The sequence below is a fragment of the Cibotium barometz genome, chromosome 42 (genome assembly GCF_041138505.1).
Source record: "Cibotium barometz isolate CiBa-2024 chromosome 42, ASM4113850v1, whole genome shotgun sequence".
In the NCBI taxonomy this organism is placed as follows: domain Eukaryota; kingdom Viridiplantae; phylum Streptophyta; class Polypodiopsida; order Cyatheales; family Cibotiaceae; genus Cibotium; species Cibotium barometz.
Window position 1 is genome coordinate 3,108,837 of NC_141087.1, and position 23,416 is coordinate 3,132,252.

The window sequence follows — 23,416 nt, forward strand, 5'->3', positions numbered from 1 at the left end:
AATTTTATCAGGGTTGTCACTCATTTTGTTTACCACAATGCTCACTAAGGATTTCCAATAATCAACTTAGACATAAACCTCGGCACCAATGATGTCCACACAGCCTAAAATTTTTATGGCAATAACTTCTTGGACTCAAAAACACTGCTTGCAAATGCTGAAAACAACCTGGTGCCGCTCACAAATTCTGAGAAATGCGTCCAAAACAGTCATCCACTTTGCAGAAACCTTTATGGATTGCTAAACTCACGAAACTCAGGATACAGAAGACGGTGTGAGCATTTGTGTGACAGGATCTTCCAATACAATGTCATGGAAACATTGTAACACTTCGGTCTCATAGGCCAATTCAGCCTTTTGTAGATATTTAAACTCTCTCTCTCTCTCTCTCTCTCATAGGTCATTATGGCCTTTTGAAGACGTTAATATAACATTTCATTTCATTTCATTTCTCATGGAGTTGTTATTCAACACGTCTTGTGTTCGAATCTCACTCCCGTCGGATAGATCATATTTGGTCTCTTGGGATTGTTCCTACGACGTTAAAAGGGCTTCTTCATCGGATGTGTGGGTAAATAAACAAAATGGGCTACAACGTTAAAAGGGCTGCTTCTTCTTCTTCTTCTTCTTCTTCTTCTTCTTCTTCTCTCTCTCTCTCTCTCTCTCTCTCTCTCTCTCTCTCTCTCTCTCCAGTTCATCACTTAAATACAGAGGGTACAATATCTAGGGGACACAACAGAGGGCAGACAATAGCTCCCATATGGCTGACCTCATCTTCATTCATGCCAATTTCTGGTATGCCAAAGTGAGGATCTCTCTCCATAGATGCTATGCGACCTTTCCAGTACTCAGGTCAGCCACATGCACTACGGAATCAGGAACTGAATAAAATCATTAGAGACAGCATTCAGTAGACATATATTCATAAAACATGGATACATCCAGAGACTCTCCATCTTGTAACAAGACCATTTTCTCACAGTAACAGCAGATGGCTTTACCCACATGCCAAGATATATGGGGATTCATATCACATGCACTCAGCATTTCCATGGACCAGATCATGGTGTCATCACAAAGGCTCCAAATTGAGGCTGCATCTCAAGGCACCATCTAAGAAACCCTAATCCATATTTAACATGTAAACACATGTCATGATTGAGGACGTTGGTGACATGAGGTGGGAAGAAGTATTTTATACCCATGGCATGGGGCATGGGGCAATGCTCTGTGGGTCAAGGGAGTGTCACATGGGTTCGCAGTTGGCTATTCACCAACCCTATGAGTGTCGATCAAGATTAGCGGTAAAAGTGGGTCTTGGACTGCCGAGCTTTGTAGGCTGGTAATGGTTCGTGGTATGGGCACGCACAGTGGTGGTCTGTCTACGCGTTGGTCCCAAGATGCAAAGGCCTCACGATCCTAGTTACCAAGCGTATCAGAAACAGCTGGTACAAAATGTGTTTCAGAAGTTTTAAACAGGTTTCATAAATGTTTCGTACAAGAGGGGGGGCAGGGAGGAAGGGCGGCGGAGTCTTACATACAATTTTGACATGTGCATCAGCATAGAAGCTACGCAACAGTAACACAAAGAGCAAGTACAAGCAATGGAAAGCAAATACAGGCGGCACAAATTTCAAGATATGGGTCACTTTTTCTGTGTGCATGTTTTTGGGCCTGATGTAACGAAGCAACAACTTAGGGTGCACATGGGCATGGTTCTAGGCACATGGGCTTAGGACATGCCTATACATGTGGGATTAGGGCACATATGGTCTACCTTCGTTAGCAAGTTGACCAACTATTGTGGGCAAGAAGGAAGCTTGGTGCACACTTGTGAGAGAGGAGGTTGTTCTTGTACTCGTTTTTGCTCCTAGAGGCTCCATAACTGCAAGGCCAGCTCCTCTGCAGGCATGCCCACTGTCCACCAGCTCTCCTTCCCATTATGCACCGGCTGGTTGCCCTAGGTCATTTTTATGCTGGTTGTGCTTTACAAACAGCCATACAGATCATAACCTGTTTTGATTGCTCTTGAGGTGTTTCTCCTTCACATGGGTGGAAGGAGGAGTTGGAAATCATCGTCATTTCTCATCTAACACCCTGCAGAGCTCTGCAGCCAATTGATGCGATCAAATCCACCTCTAGCTGCAGCACTTACTCATCTCTGCATGACTGGTTGACTTCTTACACTGAATACCTACTGGTCATACTGTACGCATTATTGCCTGGCATCTTGAAACTTTGGGAATCCAGAGAGATTCCATTCAAATGTAACCCAACTGCTAAACCTTTCTCTGAGAAGAAGCCAAACTTCTCCTTGCTTATGTGGACCTCATTTTCTGTTCCTTCGACAACTCCAAGTACTCTAAATGCTCTTCCAAAGCCTGAGCGTAAACCAAGATGTCATTCAAGACGACAAACTCACACTATTCCAATCCAAGGGTCAAGAAACACGTGTGGCACATCAATCAGACCACACGGCACCCCTCAAAACTCAATAGTACACTTCGTTCTAAAAGCGGGTCCTACATGACAATTTCGATGATCAAAAGATCCCCGCCTTCCATAAATCCTGAAAATTTTTCCAATCACTAAGGACACTAGGGATGTGACACATGTTTGGCCTCAATAAATGTAGTAAAAGGTCTAAGACTGGACCCTATACTGAGGCTAGAGATACACAATGCCCAAAAAACGTGATCCTGAGGGTAACTAAATAACCCATGAGTAACCACTTAGAAAGGGCCACTTCACAAAGCATGACCTTAAGAGAATTACCAGCAGGCAAGATGATTATTTCTAACCTCTTTTTTATTTTCAGTTGAAGTGCTCTTCTAGAAGTACTTTCTAAAAGACATCTTAGAATCAAGTGTAGTGACATATGTAGTGCCAACATTGTCACATGTCTGTCAACATTCATAGCCTATATGGATATTGTCACAATGTCCCATATAAGAGCCATGTGGGCATGCTTCCTACATGCAACCACCAGCCAGACACGTGTTCCGCATGACGGACAGAAAGGTGCCCAGGTTCAACAAATGTGAACAGCTTTTAGATACATTGTATTTTGTCATGCACAGTTGGCACGATTCGCCAACCAGCCAACCCTACCAACTGACCAGCCCCTTGCCACTATAAAAGGGCAAGTCAGAGATCATTTTGAGCATCTCTCAGGTGTTGGCAAGAACCCCACATAGAGGTAACCCGAGGCAGCTCTAGGCAAGAACGCAAACATCTAAAAAGCACCACCAAGCTGTGGATAAAACATCTTTCAGTATGCATCAATAGATAGGCATGCATGAGTAGGATCTAAGTTCAGATCCAAGAACCATTGTCGATATTCATGTTTTGACAATACATAGGTTACATTTCTTTTTTCTCTCTTCTTTTGTGTTTGCTAGACCATTATAATTATTGTTTGCTAGAATAGGGTTACATTTCTTTTTTCTCTCTTCTTTTGTGTTTGCTAGACCATTATAATTATTGTTATCGAAATAGCTCTTGACCAGCATTGCAAACCCTTTTAGTGGAAGAAGAAATGTCAAGTAGGCATAGGGCTAGCTACTCTGTAAAGACAAGGGAAGGGCTAGTTACTAAGAAGAGAGGTCAGGTAGGCAAAGGGCTAGCTGCTCTGTAAAGACAAAGAAGGGCTAGTTACTAAGAAAAGGGGTAGCTACTATGCAAAGACCAGGTAAGGGCTGTCTCCAAACTAGCTACTCAGAAAAGGCAGAGCATTCCTACTACTGCATGACACACAAGAGGCAGCACCCTCCTGCTACTTTGTAATTTTGAAAGCACAGCCGGTCTTAGTTACTGGTGCACATCCCTGAGCAAAGGCTGTGCGCTGTGCGTTCACTTCCTCTATAGGTCTCTATTATGCAGTTTATGTGAGTTTATCCATCTCCATGATCAAACAACTACGTGAAATGAATAGTCATGTAGCTTAATTTCTTTCACGGATCCATATTATACAGTTCTCAATTGTGCACGTGTTTATCCATTTCCATCTGCATTCTAAGCATATTAAGCAAGAATCTAGAACCACTTTCCTTTGCATTGGTTGAAGATACAGAGGTAGAAGTTTACCGGAACCAATGACTCTTTCAGAGCAGTTTCCAAGAGCTGTAGAGCCCCATCAAAAAAAAAAAGTCCATTAGCTTGGAATACAAAAGAAAAAGACTGCACTGCAATGGATCATGGATTGAGTACCACCCTTACCATGCTTATCTTGTCTGCTGGCACAGACGATCCAGAGCTGCAAGTTGTCAAAAGCACCTGCCAAAATAAAGCACAAAATAAGAGGATGATTAACTTAAACTCCAGAGAAAAGGCAGTACTATGTAAGAGGGCACTTTACCTCAGCAAAGACAGCACCTATGGCAGAGCCGAGAGGGCCGCCAAGGGTCCAGGGGTAAGCAGTTTCAGCATGTTGTTTTGATGGGGTGTCATCGACAACTTCTTCTTTTCCAGAGACAGGTGCAGCTTCCATGCTGTCCACTTGTAAGCATATGATGCTTACTTCAGAAGGCTTCTTGCTCTTGGTTTTCTCTCTCCTGCACCCCCTGGCCATCACAAGAAGGAGCTTGACCAATGTCAGCACTCCCAGGCTCAGCTTCAGCCAACCAGACAAGGAGTCACCTTCCATCGCCCTGCAGAGCCCGAAAGCGTCTTATGAAGTGCAAATGAAATACGCATAAAGAAAACCAACCTCTTTCTGGTTTATGAAAGTACCTCGTTTCGTCTGTGGCTGTCTCTCCACTTTGCAAGTGGCTGACAGTAACCTCTTCAGCAGTTTCGAAATCCCAGCTCCCGATTGCTGTAGAGTTAGAATCACCGTCACCGCGTCCTTTTTCTACTACGCTATCGCTTGATGATGTGTCCTGTGTAGGAGGCCCATCCACTATGGGCTGCTCAGTCTGGGAATCCTTGTGCAGAATCGGAGTCTCGGAATATTCGGAAGATTCTGCAATCGAGGCCGGCTGCAAGCACTCTAGCCAGCGCCCCAGCGCCGTCTCCTCGTGGCTTTGCATGATGCAGCGTATGCCATCCTTGCTCAGCTCTTCGTGGGCTTGGCCCTGCACGTGCCGCAGGAAAAGAAAGAGAAGCACCACTACCACCCGCATCATCATACACAAAGCACATAAGAGCATAAGAAAAAGGTTACCAAAAAATGGGCCACGTAGCGTCGGTAGTAGTCATCCCGCGCAAGGCACGAATGACATATCCGGCAATGATGACTTGCGGGCTAAGTTTGGCAAGAGAAGTATTAATTAATGCCTTAGCGTATCATAAGGTTAGGCAAAGGGCTGGCATGCAACATCCACAGACGGGCAGGAAGAGAGGATCGACGACCACCACATAGAGAGGGAGAGCTTCGACGACTAGCACACACCGCCGGCTTGCCAGTCTAGCTCTCGGTCCACTCCCACTTCCTTGCCCAAGCCATGCCCCTCCCCTCTCCCAACCTGCTATAGAACTTCAAAAGCAAAGAGCCACAAGGCTGATTTGTACTACCAAAGCATTGTGAGCAAGTGGTCTTTAAGGAGGACCCAAGAGATAGGTTTGTAATTCAAGTGTCACCATGCAGTAAACAAATATATGAAGACGTGGAAAGGTTTTTAACCATCTTGCCCTTTTCTAAAGCTCCACACAATTGAAAACCATCCCCTCATTAATTAACACAAAAACAAAATTGGGTACCCATATTCTCCCCCTTTTCAAGATTTCGATGAAAAAGAGAGGGGTTCTTGTCACTCCCAATTTATGAGAGATAAGTAGGGGAGATTCTCCCCCTTTTTTAAGATTTCGATGAAAAAGAGAGGGGTTGTCATGATAAAACACATGTAGGCAATAAAGACTTGTCTCGTGGTGATGACATGTGGGTGAGGAGATGGAGAGTCGCAATAGAGGAAAGCAAATCCCGTGCGTCCACGATGAGTTCAAGATTTCGACCTCTTGCACATCGCCCTCGTCTAGCAACAAGAGTATCGTGAATATCCCCTTCGAACTATCAACTTGCCCAAAAGGGCACGGCTTTGAATGAAGGGGTAGATGATGCTCAGGCCCCCTTGTGTCACGCTAAATGATCACTCTCCCAGGATACCTTGGCTCAGGCAGGCCTCCCATAAGTCGTCCCCAAGCTTTACATGTAACCATGTCTTTGGTATCATGTGAAGTATTCTCTTGCACCTCAAGAACCATGCAATTTTTGGGAGCTTATGTGTGGCACATGTTGAAGTTTCTTCATGTATGCAATCAATCCACCCCAAGGACATCCAGAGGCAAGTTCTCAATCTCAAGGAAGAGAAATAAGTGTGGGGTCCTAAAGTTTCTAAATCTACGCAACCTTTCCATCCACAGGACCTCTATGGAGTCTATTGTATAAACTTGGAGAAATTTGTAAGGGAGTTCTTTTGAATTCATTTGACATGTGGAGTATGAGATGCTCCATTCTTGTGCTTGTTGGTCGAGTAGCATTTGTATGACCATAGGGCATCTCTTGATACCTCATATTCTCAAATGTATAGAATGCTCAAACTAAAGTAATAATGACCTTTGATGCAAACTTGATTTGGACTATTTATTGGAAACAACAACAATACAGTCAACTATATCGCATCAAACCACACTTTCTCAAACCCACCAACCTTACGATCCTAGCAAACAACCAGCACTCAGCAAAGTGCACCCTTATTAAAAAGGTTAGCTCTTTTAGACCCACCCTTTGGGAAGAAATAAGCCAATGAAACACAGACGTGAGGAGAGGAATAGCAGAACACCTGGAAACAGGAGCCGCTACTACCATAGTTCCTTGAGCTCCAGATTCACCAACTCACTCTGTAAACAACGTCATAAATTGTATGAAAAGGACATTAAATTGCCCTATTTTCGAGCGAAGCTCCAGTAAAGAAACGAGAGGAGCCGAGCCAGAAACCTCAAGGTTTGCTCCCTTAGGAACATGGACATTTCTCTTTTGTTGTACCATTAGAGACAATTGTTCCTCAAGACCCAGTAGCAAAGCATACACAATGTAAGCAAAAGTCCTGATCTCCACATAAGCTCATTATATAAAAGCGGCCTTTCCACAAAACCAGGTTTTAATTCTTCTCCGTTCGGATGAGAAAAAGGGAACGTAGGAAAGGGTAAAGAGCCAATGTTTAGGACTACCTCAAACCAAAGGGAAGGGATCCACAAGGGCATTCACATCATGCACATCGAGCCGCAGAGGCTAGCAGGGAAAGTGCTGTTGGAAACCACATAGCCTAACCCCATGGAGTAAGAAATCCTTAACCCTAAAACAAAGGGTTTCATGCAATCACTCCTTTATGTTCCATTATGAATATGTACAGAAGACATGCTTAGGATGGTGGTTGAAATGGGAAGGGGGATTGCCACACAAACATAGCACCTAGAGGCCTGATCAAAGTTTGGCACACAAAACAAAGCCAATCCATATCTCAAGAATGATGACCAAGTTTGACAGAACTGGAGATCCCATTCAGTATCTAGAGAAATTCAAACAAATTTGTGAGGCCATGGAAGGATTGATGATCCCAAGATTTTGTCATTAAGACTTTGCCTTGAGGCCAATGGTTTAGATCTCTAAACCCACATGAAAAGGCCAACCTACGAGGTCTTGAGACACACATTCATTGTGGGATTCTCACCCAATAGAGCTAAATGGAGCCCCATTGCACAAATCTATAGCCTCAAGCAAGATGAGGGGGAAATAATGCAAGATAACATTGTTAAAACCAAGTATCTCCACATGAGATGCAACCCCTGCGAGAGACTAGATGACTTATCACTCATTGATTAATTTATGAACGGGCTCAAGAGCAAGAGGCTTGATGACCACCTCTAGAGATCTAGACACTACATCTTCGATGAGTGTTGCTATGATGCAATAGACCTAGTAGACAATCTGCAAGACAAGGATGATGTAGAAGTCATCCACCCGAACCCCAAGAGATAGGAGATGTAACATCCAAAGCCTCAACAGTTAAGGGTGCCTAACCATCACGATAGCTAGAGTCCTATTCAAGGACATAAGCATGGATGAGTTGGTAAAAAATCTACTCAACTGGTTAGGCCAACAATGGCAGGGCTAGCCCGAGCTAGTTCCCAAGTAGGACACCCACATTTATTTCCACAAAGATGGTTTGGTGTGTAATCTATCTTGCCAAAACCATATGAAACCTTAAACCTTGTTATACATATGTAGTATAGCTTCATAATAATTATACAGATGTACATGTGTGCCACATGGCGATGCAGGCTCAATTGTGCCAAGCGGCAACATAAGCCCATGGGTGCCACATGGCGATGTAGGCTCAAGTGTGCCAAGTGGCAACAGAAGCCCATGAGTGCCACATCATCACGCCCAAAAAAAGAAGAAAGAAAAATAAAAGTACGATGTGGTGGTGATGTAGGCTCATGTGGCAATGTAAACTCATAAGTGCCATGAACGTTATCACTGAAAAAATATATTAATTTTAAAATTTGAGAAAAAATAAGTGCCACATGGGAACATTGGCTTGCGTGTGGTACATGGCAATGTAGGCTCACAAGTGACACGTCACCCCAAAAATCTAATAAGAAAAAAAAAGTGCCACATGGCAACCTAGGCTCACATGTGGCAGGTATCAAAAAAATGTAACATTTTAAACTATTTATTTCTATACACACACAGATATATAGAAAGAGGAGAAAGAAAGAAAGAAAGAAAGAGAGAAAGAGAAAATAAGAGAAGAAGAGAGAGAGAGAGAGAGAGAGAGAGAGAGAGAGAGAGAGAGAGGGGGGGGGGGCATAAAAACCTTCCCCCCTAAGAAGAGAACTAGGAAGAGAACCTAAACATAGAGAAGAGTCAACAACGCAATCAAAGCCGACAAAAGCCCAAGAATCAACTGGGCTCCACCTCTCCCTCCAAGGCACAAAACATTCCCATAAACATGCTAATCAAATGAGGTAGAGATGCCTAGGTCATTGCAAGGCTATCTACCAATGGTTGGCATTATTTGGCAAGCCATTGCAATCTACAAAAACAGACATCATGTCATACTAGGTGTCCTAAATTCTTCTATTCTCATAGACAACCCAACCTCATTCACACCTACCTTATCGGTGTGGGCGGCCAGACTTGCTACACATCAACACTCAATTCCTTACCTCAAATCATGTGTAAGAGTCAAAAAAGTGGTGTGTTGGAGTTTTCATCAAAAGGAGCTTCCTTGTTGCCCAACGCCCATGCACGACACCTGTAATATATACACACGGGCTTTATATCTTAGATTAATATGCATCAATATCTCAAGCGCTTACATTAAGCCTCATAGTCAATAGTCATCCTAGTACATTTATGGATAAGAGCACCATGGCAATAGACACAAGCCTAGTCCATGGTAAGACTTGGTATATTTCTGGATGGGGGCACCATGACAGGCATAAGGCCATGGTAAGACCCATCACCTAGACCTTTTAGCAGGAACCTTCCACCCATGGCCTCTTACCTTCTTCAATCCCATGACACATTGATCCATTGATCCACATTGGCTTTATCCCTAGTGCTCTGGCTAACACCAAATCCCTTAAGCCATAGAGGCCACACCTTTAAGTTGAAGAAATCTTTAAGTTAGAGGAGTATATAAGGACACACCTTCTGCCCATTGTCCATGCACGTCACCTGCATATATCACTATATGTATCGCATTTTTTTTCATATCTTGCATCTCACGGCACACACAAATGCATGCATGTGCAACTAGCCTCGTCAACTCTAACCCTCCATGTTCATCTTTGGATGCGGGGATCATGGTGGAGGCAGAGGCCTGGCCCATGGTATGACTCATCATGCTTGGAGAATCCTCAACCTTATAGAGTATGTACAAAGAGCTTGAATGCATGCTTGTAAGAAGGTCCATGCGATGGGTCATACCATGGAGGCCGCCTCACCACCTCTTGGCCTCTTGTCGGATCACACGCTTCTTTGGCGGTAATTTATCTCATGAGCTTTACCTTTCGTTCAATCGCCACCTCTCATCTCATGATTATGGGCAAAAGTGATGTAACATGATTTTGCAGAATCATGGTGGAGAGTCTAATGTTTTCCAGGTGTGTTAGTACTATTAGACAATTAGTTAGTTAGTCCTTTAGGCCTGTTGCGCGATCACTGTGATTTGCTAGCCTACTGCTCCATGGAATAGGTCCAAGCATATATGGATGAAGCTCTTGATGTAGAAGGGGTGTGTTGGTGTGACATTTGCATATCATCTATTGTTGCTCCATCCATTGAATGTGCAGGCTCTTGTGTAAACATGTCTTGCTTGGATATGTGATCTTGTGGGTCTACTATGATAACTTTGCCCTTGGGGGACAGGAAATTGGGCAATTCACATGTTTTATCCTAGTTTGCTTGGCATCCTTTGTGACGTTGAGTTGGGAAGTTTTGTTGACAAGTGTGAACACCCCCTAGAAGTTTGGCATTAGCTTAGGTGTGAAAACCCCTAGTAGTATTAGCTTAGGCTAATAAGTTGTGAGATTTGGTCATTAAAAGATATCATATTAAGAAGTGGTTACAAGAGGGCTAGTGGGGAGTTAGGATCTTGTGGAGGTTATGGGAGCCCAATAGTCACATGGGTATCCCAAGAGTCACATGGTTGGATGGTTAAAGGGGGAGTACACCATGATGTTTTGCTTGTGTCTTTATCTTGCCCTTGATCCATGTATCTTACTTCATGCTCATGTGAACATGTGTACTCCATGGCTATGTGTTTAGACGCATGTGTTTTCCACCATGTTAGTAAGTGTATGCTAACACTTTGGCACACTTAGTGCTAGAGTACTAAACTCTCTTTACTACACCTTGATCTTTCTTATAAATTTCCCATTTCACTCCCCTAACTTCCCATTCTAAGGAGGAAGACTCAGAAAGAACAAATAGAGAAGATGCACTTCCCACCCATTCTTTAAAAACCTCTTTAATATTGTAAGAGGCATAACTCTTCATAGAAGCATCGGATTTTATGCTGTAAAAAGAAAAGTTGTAGATCTCAACCTAATTTTCAACTTCTCTTTAGATGTTAGGTGAGAAATATGACTCCATTTATCTTTATTTTTGCTACAAGCAGGTACAATCAAAGGTGCACGGTTCTGTAGAATTTGGGTAGCATTGTAGAGGTTATAACTCTTCGTAGAAGCATCATATTGCTACATTGTAAAAACAAAAGTTATATCTCTCAACCTAATCTACATTGTTATGTTGTAAAAAGTAAAATTATAGCTCTCAACCTAATCTACAACTTCTCTTCATCAATTAGGTCCAAATTTTGCATATTGTTTGTGCTATAGTCTCTGTAAGCAATAGAGGTCATTATACAATGCAATTGTGTTTTTATTTATGGATTTTTTAAATGTTTTTTTATGGGCACTTTCTTCCCTTCCACTTGACCTCTTAGGATGATTCAAGTATGATATTTTTCCATTCATTCTCTCTCATTTCTTCATATTGAGGAGTCATACACCCATCCAACCCCGATTATCGCCAATCAAAATGGAGAGCTCCTGCACGCAAATCGAGGCCAACGTCCCAAATTTGGGACCCCACCCCAAAAAGGACCGTACACACTCACCAAGGTTTTGTACAATGGCTGCATAAGGACCAAAGACCGACCACCCATTGTATGGTCCACACGTACTGCCACGTGGACATCCATGCTGCCTCTGACCAAAAGGGTACATGCGTACCACACCTTTGCCTGTGCACCTCCACCGTACCTTTCCCCAGGCTCATGCAGACCAGTGATTGGTACACTTTGACGGCACACTGTCCCTTTCACCCGTACTATGCTCAGCACCGCAACCGTACCTTGCATTTATATATAAACATCCGTGTACTCTATGCCCAGTAGCGCATTGCATAGAGTACACCCCTTGGCTGCATGCGACACGAGGCCTTCTATAGTGCTATAGTGTCATTGGAGGTGTCAAACCCTCTGGAAATCACTTCGCTTTACAACCCAATCAGATTCCATACCGCCATTCTGTGCATGCATACTGTACTTGTTATGTGCTTGCTGTACCTGTAACCATCCCTTGCACCTTCCTCTCAGTACTCCCTCCTAATCAGCCAACTCTCAGATAAGCCCATTCTCAATCACCCCCACCCTTGTGTGAGCAGAGGGTGTCCTTAACTCTTCTCCCCCCCGGTGTGAAGAGACTTACAGCCCTCACCCTCTACAAGCAACACGTTTTTGCCTTTAGGACATCTCACAACCCCCCCCCCTCTATTTGCGTAGACTTTAGCAAGAGGTTTTTGAGCCTAGAGGAGGTTCACACGCTGTGGTTTTTTGCTCATAGAGTGAACAAACAATCTCAGAATCGAGATCCAACTGAAGCACTATGATCGTAACGTCGAGCACTATGAGGTGGTGATCAAGATGGCCCCATCCCAAAAATGCCAAAATGTCACCTCGAGATAAGCACGCAACAATGAAATTAGAGAAGATGCTCCTAATGCGGCTCCAACCCTTCCGTAAGCTCCACAAGGAAACAGTGGCCAGGTTAGCTTGGTTATCATTTAAAAGAAGTTTTAAATTATTATTTAATATTAATATCAATAAATCAAGAAAGAAGTTGTTAATTTTTCTATTGAAAAAATGTTATAAATTCTATGAAGTTACTATTTGACGTGATGTTATATTTTGTAATGAATGGTTCGTATTGAAATTGCTATCTAAAGGAGAAAGAGTACATGTATTTTTTCTTCTAGCTTCGACACTAACTCTATTTTTGTGCTTGTGTAGCCGGGCGATGTCATTTTAGTAAAGCCCGAGATCGGCCCATGGTATCCCTCATACCATTGGGAGAATGAGGTTCATCGATTGAGGCGAGTGATTATGATGTTGTCTAGTTCTGAGGGCCCAGGCTAGTGCAGTGAATAAGCCCACCCTAGCATGCAGACATCCCTCTGAGGGGCGGGAGGATCGAGTGATGGAGCCTGAGGGGACGATAGGTCGGCTTTAGTCCTCGCTAGTGGCCGACGACAAGGTGTATGGTCCTGTAGGGTTTTGCCCAGCATGTAGAGGTTGGAAGGCCAAATTCTAGATCATCGACAGTATAAAGGAAAAGAATAAGAGAGCCGGTTTGGCTTGTATAGAATTGATTCTTATATAAACTTTTTTTTCTACGAATCTTATCTTTGGCATTATTATATTGTGGAAAGAGGTTATTTTAATGAACCTTGTGAAAGGGCCTTAATTAAGGAGCATGTTTATTTATGTCAAACAGTGTGGTAGGATTAATTAGAAAACAAATCGACGCGTGAGTACGGTGGAAAGTGGGAGGATGGAATGCCCCGACAGCATCATCCTATGGACGGGTGGACCCGATTCGTGGGTAGCTTTCTAACAGATTAAGTGAAAGCCCTACGCTAGATAAATAGGTTCTTGGGCAACTCTATTCTAGAAGACTAGGCCAGTAGCTATGCCTTGCATGGATAAGGAAAAAAGCGTTGTCTCTAGGAATCAAGATTAGTAGTTTCCCAAATTATGATCATACCCTATGGGTGATTTGATTTCTAAAAGACCACACTCCCCATGTGAGATAGGACTAGGTCTTACCTACAAATCGTATCCTCGAATCTTTGTATGGTCAAGGTGTCAACGAGTAGGAAATTTTCTCCAAGTTAGGACTTAGTAGACTATCTTAAGTGTTTCCCCTATTTTGGAAGGGGGAAACCTTACACACTTTCAAGTGTTTCATAACATTCTTTCTACTCCAAACTCTTCTCACCCACAAACCATTCTATACAGCTTTATATACAACAAAGGCATGATCCAGCATCTCATCTCCCTCCTATATCAAAAGGATACAAAAGAATCCTCCAAAACCATGCATTGATCTAGCCATCGGGATCGGATACCTATTGCTCAGATAGATTACGAGCCCCCTCTTTGCCCCTATCAAAGGGCAGAATCTAGCTAGATCTCTTGTAAGCCCTCCTCTTGGGTCGTTCATCCATAGACACCCTGGTACCATCATATAACCCATATCCTCTTCCTAGCCTATGTGCCTCTATCACGCATTCATCCCTCTTCTCTAAAGCATCTGTATCTACAAGAGAAACATTCCTCTCTTCCCTAGACACACCCTTCTCATTGCAAGGCTGCCCATCCAGATTATCATCAAGAACATTCACATGAACAGAATGGTCATCTTTCAACATGGGATTACAATCCTTCTCACAACTCTCTTCTCCCTGCAAAATAGTGTTAGCACAGATTCCATCATTTTGCTCACTAATTATTGCATCCACACCTTGGGTTTGCTTCCAATAGTCAACAACCTATATGTAGTCACCCTCATCCAACTCATCAAGCCACTTGGCTGGTCACTCACATAGGCCACTTCTACGGGCTCAACAACATCTGCAACATTATCCCTATCATCCACTTCAAAACAAGTAGCATCACATAGGCCACTTCTACGGGCTCAACAACATCTGCAACATTATCCCTATCATCCACTTCAAAACAAGTAGCATCAATATCATCTAGAAAAGTATCATCGAAACATAGAGAAGCATCTTGCAGTACAACCCGCTCGCATTCACAACATCCTACAATTCTTTGCCAGTTCTAAAATACATTCAAATGCATGCTTCACAATGCCATCTTCTTCCAGTTCCCTTCCTAAAAACACACAATCATCTCAATATCCTTCAAGCCTATATTTGCTTCCTCTAAAAGTATATCAGCAGTCAGCTCCAAGATTCCATGAGCTTAGTGCATGTATCTTCTTCCACTGCTGACTCTACCCAACTCTGATCCAAGTCTATTTCCTCATTTGGTTCATCAGAAGGCTCTGCCACTTCCATGATAGCTCCAGCCATATCCACATTACTAAAATGTTTTGAGGGTTGCCCTTGACTCCAATCAACTCCCAAAATCTCTAGCACAGCAAGATTTAGACTTCCTACTTGATTAGTTAGCTTCTGAACCTCTTGATGCAAACCCTCCTGTCTTCTACGTGGCTCCACCAACCTAGGAGTTTCCACACAACTTTCCCTTTGTACATGTTAAGGCTGTCACTTGAAACCTGTGTGCTTTCCTCTCTTTCCTAGCCAATTTGTGCTTCCTTAGCTTCTTTTTCCACACTGTTCAATTGCCATCTTCATAGCTTCAACAAAGGTTCTTGGATCTTTCAACTCCACCATCACCCTGATGCTCTCATGCAACACACCAATGAACCTGACTTTTTTTAGAAAATTAGGTGGTACCTGATCCTCACCCAAAGATTTCAGAAACCCTCTCCAAATAGTTTCAAACCTGCCAAGAAAAATAGACATGCCTTCATCCTCTGCCTAATTTGGCCTTTGAAGTTCTCTCCACAATTTCTCTAGGCATTCAGCTTTACCATACTTTCTCTCAAGGCTCCCTTCAAAATATCCCAACTTCCTCTATCCAACATCCATGATCTCATATTCAAACCACTCTCTCACTGCATCTTCTAATAACAAATCTACCACCTTTAGCTTGTAGGCATCATCATCTCTATCATTGCTCAAAGCCACCAATTCAATCCTCCTTAGAAACTGAGACATTCTCATCCTTCTATCCTCTGAACACATCATAATCAAAATCAGCCACCATAGGTCCCGAGTTGCTCATCAAGTGGACTCCAACACGCTGACCAAAGACCTTAATAAAAGAACCTTTTGGTCCTCACTGGGGGCACCAAAGAATGTGTGGTGGTTGGGTGATGGCCTCTACGAGCACATAAGAAGAAAATGTAGGAGGAACAAAACTAGGGGATACTAGGATCCCAACTCAAAAAGCACCAATTAGACATACAACTGTCCTTAGTCTTCTGGCTGACTCAATCTAACACCTCTCAACACCCTCCCAACCTCCCTATCTGGCCCAGATGTCTCCTCCAGTTGTCCTCCTAGGTCAACACTGATCTGCAAAAGCTCAGATCTTCCAACTTTTAGCCTTAGCTGACCACAACTGAGATCCAACTGACCAGAAACTCCACCAACTAACTCAAGACTGCCTGCGGTAAACTACCTCCGAAATCCTCCACTTGTCCCCAGTTAGACACTAGTCATCCAGGCTCCCAAAATGTCTTCTAATGTCAACTCACCTCAAAACCTTGCTTTAGAAGCTTCCTGAACTAGTGAGCTACCCTCTGCTAACACACAGTTGTTGCCCTTTTGACAGAACTGGCTGAGACACACCCGGCTGACAGAAATAAAGTAAACGGATTCAAAAGACTCAACTGAGACAGAATTCTTGTCTTATGTCAGCTAACACTTCCAGGCTCTTAGAACACTCAAATCTACCCAGGATCTAACACTTTAGATACTTAACTGATAGCAGTTGACTCACGGCTAACTTTGGATCAATACTTAACCCACTATCCCATCTGATTTTGCTGATTACTGACTTTTGACAGTTAGACATGACTCACAAACACTTTTCTCATATTCAAGCAAGCCAGGGCAAGGTGCCTACACTTCCTAACAGTTCTGATGTCTCGCTCCTCCTCAACTAATTCTGACTAAGTCAGTAACAGCTCACTAGTCATCAGGCTGATATATATAGGATCTCCATCCTCAAGAACTCAACCCAGACAACTCACTCATCATAATAAAAGTATTAAATCAACAGACTTTGCATCAATTTTATAACTAATACAACTCAAATTTCCGGTTTGCTTCAGATAGATCAAAATCAATTCACTGTCTCAACATCCCTGAGACATGGGTTCACAAATTAGATAAAAACACAAAAAGTTATAGGGTCCTCCATAGGTAGACCACAACAACAATCCTTCATAGTTTTATCTTCAATCAATAGTATTCACTACCACAAGCGGCATTTGTTTCTTAAACCCAAACATATCAGCACTCAGCTCACAATCAGCATCATAGTCAAACAAGAATCGAACTGAGTCAAGTATCTAATAGAGTTGTCTATAGAGAATCTAGGAAACATGCCTCCTAGCCAATTCTCCTTTGGACAAACTCTGCTTTGACTTAATCAATTTCTCTCTCATGCTGTGCTATCCTCTTCTATGCAACCTCAAAAATCCGCAGGTACTCTAGCCTGGAAATTTCAAGAAACAAAGCCAACCTATGGGTAACTTCTACACTACTGTTTCCCACTCTTTCTCTCTTTGGTGGTCACTCCTACCACCTTCTCTTGTCTCCAAAAAACTCTTCTTTTCTCTTGAACTCGCATCGCCACCTTTGTCTTCCTTCTAGAACCTACATCGCCCGATTCACTCGATCTTCCATACTGTTTCCTTTTTCATTGTGCACCACATGTCTCTATTTACCACACACCATCATACATACATTGCATCACTCTATACATCAGATTTGGAGTGGGCTTGAGATTCTCCTCACATATAGACAGCCATACCAACCGAAAGCCATGGCCATACCCAAAAGAAGCCATGAGCGTACCATTTTCACAATCAAGAGTGTACGCCCATTCCATCCACTATGCCATGGCCGTTTCTAAGAGAATCCACAGCCATACCAACTTCCAGACATGCCTTTACCCTAAAGAAGCCACGATCGTACCAATCTTTGCCACACTTGTGTCCTTTATGAAAAACTATAAAAGGGGCCAACCACCTCATTTTCCTCACTCTTTTCTCTTCCTCTAGCCAAACCCTTGCCAATTTTTTTCTTGAGATTGCACCTTCCTACCTCCTATCCTCACCCAATGGCCAAACACTCAGACTCCTCGCTTGAGGTCCTCACCCACACCCCATAGAAGAAGAAGTGTCCACTTGAGGAATGCTTTGAAGAATATGGCCAGAACCCCACACAATTGTCCCACCTTGGGGAGACCTTGATGAAACAGGTCAGTGGACACATAGCCTTATGAAAAACAATCATAAGGTGGAGCACAAGCTCCTCTATTACATAGGGCCTTGCAGAGCTGTCATGCACGGATCCAGCTATTGTCGCCCGCCTAGAGCAGATTGGGCTCGATGGGCTGCCCACCTTAGAGTCTTCGGAAAAACTAGGGACTTGTACATTGAGCTAAGAAAAGGGGGGGGGGAATATGGAGTATTGTAATAAGATTTGAAGGGTGAGTTGGAGCCTTGGTTATCGGGAAAAGTGCTGGAAGCTGCTATGGGATAGTTAGCTACCTATCAAATTTTAGGTTTTTCTGTGGAGGAGTCTGCCCATTGGGTCTAAACTGATGCAAAGGAACTTTACCAGTGGGTGCTGTCCCAGGTGTAGATCTACTTTGGAAGATGGAAGACATGCTTTTTGGGAGTGCCTAGCCATTAGAGGCGCATGGGGAAAAATTGGAAAGTGGGTGGAGTAGTGTTTGGGGATTCATGCTTATTAGGGTGATTGGATGATAGGGAAGCTGACTTGTAATGATGAGGTTGCAAATATACTTTTCAACATTATTAGAGCATGTTATTTGTGGGAAGTCTGGAGCTCTAGGAATGTTATTTTATTTTGAGTTGGGGTTGGATGTTACAGATATGATGCATAGATATGTGTGCATGTGTTGGTCTATTATTGGTGTGAATTAGCTAATGCAAAAACTGCAAATGGGCATCACTTGATTTCTATATTCATTTTGGGGGTTCGAACCTTCAAGCATACTAGGGTAACCTAACAGATGATTATATGTTGCAGGTCACTATTCATGAGAGTTTGAAGCCTAAGCTGCCCGAATTTCGCCAGAAACTAGAAGATGGTACCTTAAAGAGAAGAAAATTGATCATACTTTTGTTGCCTTTATAGAAAACCCAATGGTATGGGGACCAGACCCGCAAGCAAGATTTGGTCAAAAAAGGGAGACATCTTGGAAAAGCAAACCCCTAGAGGGTGCACCACTGAGGCTATGATGGAAGCTTGCATCCAATTGGGGTACCAAATCTCTTGGGAGCAATCCAGCTTTCTTTTGGAGGATGACAGATGGAATTTTCTATGTAATCTACTAAATGAAGTGAAGTGTGGAAAGTAGCGGGTGTGTGCAGTATGCAGTCTTATCTCAAGTTGCTGTTTTGGTTGGTGATAAGGACTGAGTTATGTATTTAGTTCTGAGATTATATATATATATATATATATATATATATATATTGGTCCAAAAAAAGAACCTTGGGGCCTCAATCTATTCAACTGCCTATATTTCACCAAGACCTACCAAGTACTGGATGCTACAGGCTAAAGCCATACCGTCCACCTACGTCTCGACATGGTCCGCGAAGCTTGCACCTCCCGAGGATGAACCAACTGACCAGCACCACCCGTCTCGCTCATGAAACTTACCAAGGCGCCACCACCAATGATGGGGTGGAGTGGGCCAACATTACCAAGGCAAAGCTTGTCATGCCAACCCCAGGACCCTGTCCTTTCTGCTAACCACTTGATGGACATATCGATTCAATTGCTGCTGATGCATCCTATCTACGCTCGCCAGGGTCCACCAAAGCACACCCATCAACTGGGCAGAGTACCTACATAAGGAGCTGCACTCCATATGTGCCAACCCACAGGGAAAAGCTCATGGTCGCGTCCCTACTCACAAAGGTGTTGTACCCTACTCGCAAGGTGGGACAAACTCCCCAAGGCCATTCAGCTGTGGAGGGGCCGAATGCAGTGCCAACCTCTCTCCCTCCCCCTCGTGATGAGCTCCTCTCCCACCTCTCCACCCTCCAAGTGCAACCATGCCATAGGAGAAGGTTCAACCCCAATCCGATGCTGGCGCAAATACAGAGACACACGCCGCTAAAGCACACTGCAAGGCTGCTAAGGAGGGGGTGCAACGAAAGGCCTTTTTTGACCAAAATCTATACAAAACCCCACCACCCGCGGGCTCCTCTCCATTCTCTCCTCACTTCTTAGAAGCTGGCCCATCTTCCCCTGCCTCTCCCCATAGAAACACATTGGAAATGCTTTGTTGGGTGCACATAGGCAACTTTCGGTCCCATGAGGCTTACTTTGAAGGAGTCCGTCATCACATGGGGAAGTGCCAGACTTTGTTCAAGGTTTCTCCCACTTGGCTCGAGAGATTATCAGTTGGATGACACACTGCATGTATGGGCAGCAGGAACTCGACAAAGTGGTGCAACAACAAATGTTGCTTGCAAAGGTCCAGGAGCAACCAAACTAGGAAGCTCTTTACAATGCCACTATCACCAACATCAACCTCCAACTAGCACTGGAGGATAGAGAGAGGACCCTTGCCAACACCCTCATGTCCACACGCTTAGAGCTTCATAGACAGCCAGTTACATGTGGCCCATGAAGTAGAGCAACAGGCCCTGCACAACCTTTTCCTTGCCCATGCCGAAGCACAGGACCTCCGGAAAAGAGCAACCCCACAGCTAAAGAATCCCTCACAAAAACCAACCTTGACTTTCGGCAATACCTTGAAGTCACAAAGGAGGCCCTCCACCAGAAACCTGCCCAACTCAAAGCTGCAGAAGCTTGGGATGCCCAACACCCACCCACCCCATCTAGCCCTGTCCCCAACGCGCTCAAAAGAAAGGTCGACATGCTGATGGTGGACACCGCCACCGATAACCCATCTTGCCATAGCACCCATAGCAACATGCTTCATTACACACTTATACAAAGTTTCAAGCACATCCCAAGCATCTTTGGCTGTCTTACATGTACGAATGTGAGGAATGATACTCCTCTTGACTAGTAGGGCAAGAAATGCATGTGCATGTGCATCTGTACCATCCCATTAAGTATGTTCTAGCATAGGATATACATGTGCATCTGTCCCATCCCATTAAGTATGTTCTAGTGTAGGATATGCTTCGTCTTGTGGTAACAAACCATGAGCAGCCAAGTTTGTGTCGTCAAATACGGCCTTCTTTAGCTTGTACATTCAAAGAACGAGGATGCTTCTCCTCGCATTCCATGAGCCTTTAGCAACTAGTACATGTCTCATGAGTCATATAAGACCATAATGGATAGTGGACAACATTCAAAATACATCACTGTAAGCCATTTTTGATAATACACAAGCAAATATGCACACAATATGCAAGTTCTTAAGTGCAAATATGCACACAATATGCAACTGCTTAAGTGACCCCTTGATACAACCAAACTCATTTGTTACAATGTCATTGAGCCCTACAAGATGTATGAAAGAAATTCATAGTGTAAAGTACATAAATGTTACATTAATATGCAAAAATCGATGTCATTGAAGTGTATCTTGTAGATGAAATTTGGTGTGGTGCAGGAGTGAAGATGCTTCCACGTATGTTTGTACATCCATCTATAGAGCTAACAAAATAACTCTAGAATCTGAAGAAGAACAACACAAAATCATGTTACGAAGATGGGTGCAAAAATTGAAAATTGTGCAAATGGCCACCAAAGCGACTAAAACAAAAATCTTCTTTCTCCTCTCAGAAGGGCTCCCTACTGCAGATTTTTGATATCACACTCCCTAGTGCAAAAATTTACGATCTTACCACACGGTGCACCTGATCCGATGCCTGATAGCAATGAAACTTGGCAATCCAATGGCAATGGGCACTGCCCACTTGCTTGCCAAATTCATGGCCATCGGATAACACACAAGTTTGGGGTGTGATAAAATCGCAGATTTTCTATATCGCACTCCTTAGTGTGAAAATCTATGATCCTAGCACACCGTGCCCCCTATCCAACACCCAATGGCCATGAAACTTGGCAAGCTAGTGGAACTAGTCACCCCCCCACATTCTTGCCATGTTTCACAGCCATCGAACTCCGCACAAGTTTGGGATGTGCTAAAATCGCATATTTTCTATATGGGACCATATGCAGTCCCAAGTGTGAAAATCTCAATCCTAGCACATCGAGCCCTTGATCCAAGGTCCAATGGACATGAAACTTGGCAAATTAGTGGAAATGGTCAACCCCCATGTGCTTACCAGGGTTCATGGTCATCGAACTTGGGAGTGCACTAGAATCATAGATTTTCTATATCACACTTCCTACTGCAAAAATATGTGATCCTAGCACACTGTGCCCGCCATCCAACGGCCATGAAACTTGGCAAGCCATTGGAAATGATCACCACCCATGTACTTGCCAAATTTCATGGCCATCAAAAGACACATGAGTTTGGGGGGGCGCTAGAATCATCATAGATTTTCTATATGGGACCATATGCAGTCCCTAGTGCAAAAATCTAAACTTGCAAGGACATCTTCTCCATTCCTCCACATAACCTATCCCAACTCCTTGAACTTCATTTCCTCACTATTCGCCTCAACTTACTTTAGCATGATATTTTCATAGACAAACCGCTCTCACAAGCCACCTTCTCCTAGATCCTAACCAAACTCTTACTTCATAGCATCTCCCTACTAGCTACACTCTTCTTTCAGGAACAACTCTCCTTCACCCACCCCACCATATTTTTTTAACTCCCTGCCCATCCCCTCTTATGAACTGGGCCCATCTCCTTTAGTATGGCCAACCCACCAAACAAATTGACCCAATTGACCACGCCATCGTGTCGATGGGCTATGCCCTCCTTACTTCCCCAAAACAATAGAGGCCCTTTGATTCCTACAATATACCAGTTGGGATATCATAAATGTAGCACCCGACTTCTCTATACTAGCCGCCCCAATGCCACAAGCCAGAGACATGAATACAATGGCAAAATGACCACCTATGCAGTGCTATCGTTGCGCAGGGCCTCACCAAATTGTGGAGTGTCCTATCAAGAAAGGGATGGCGAGTACCTTTGTAGGTGTTCCCACATTAACTCCTTTGTGCATTGGGTGTGGAATCGACCATATGTATAAAGATTGTTCGCTAAGACGGAACAACAGGGAAGGCTCGTGAAGCTAATTTGAGCACCAGCACTAACCTGCTGAGTGGCTTCATCCACATGGTCCCTCTCAACATAGTAACCCAACTACAAAATAGATAGAGAGTCGCAGCTCATGCTACAGAGGCATCAACTTCACGAGACTAGGGCCAAGAAAATGTCCTTGAACAAGCATGAGCAACTAGATGCTTAAGAAAGAAAACCACAAAGATCAGGAAGACAACCGAGTAGTCAAAAGTGGTTCGGAAGACGACACGACAACACATGCTTCAACTTCTTCGTCAAAGAGGAAGATTTGATACGCTTAGCTACCTGAGCTCGAGAACTAATTGAGGTTACCCAGCTCTTGAAAAAGCTTGCTAAATATTCTAACCCCATAGAGGAGAAAGAAAGATTAATGGAAGCCTAAGCATCGCTCAAGAATTGCCAAGCACAAATAGAAGATGAGCCTCCTACTACCTACCTTGAGCCTTATCTGTCGGTCTCCAATGTGAGACCTACAGATGAAGCTTATGTATATTCTAAAGAGCTTCCAAACCTATCACCCGTACAGAGACCAACATAAGCAACAGCTACCCCCCTTA

General features: G+C 43.6%; 1 protein-coding gene across 3 annotated transcripts in view; it reads right to left on the minus strand.

Annotated features, from left to right (window-relative positions):
- The window catches only part of CPR5 (protein), a 51,756-nt gene extending 46,216 nt beyond the window's left edge, over nt 1–5,540 (minus strand). For 2 of the 3 annotated variants that reach the window (XM_086780606.1, XM_086780605.1), the window contains exons 1-4: nt 4,732–5,540; nt 4,358–4,649; nt 4,219–4,275; nt 4,087–4,122 (exon numbers count right to left, since the gene is read on the minus strand). In XM_086780606.1, the coding sequence (XP_086636732.1) occupies nt 4,087–4,122; nt 4,219–4,275; nt 4,358–4,649; nt 4,732–5,150 (804 nt within the window). In that variant the 5' untranslated portion in view covers nt 5,151–5,540. The remainder of the gene's footprint in view (nt 1–4,086; nt 4,123–4,218; nt 4,276–4,357; nt 4,650–4,731) is intronic. The other variant, XM_086780607.1, reaches the window with a different exon arrangement.
- Between the last annotated feature and the right edge of the window lie 17,876 nt (nt 5,541–23,416).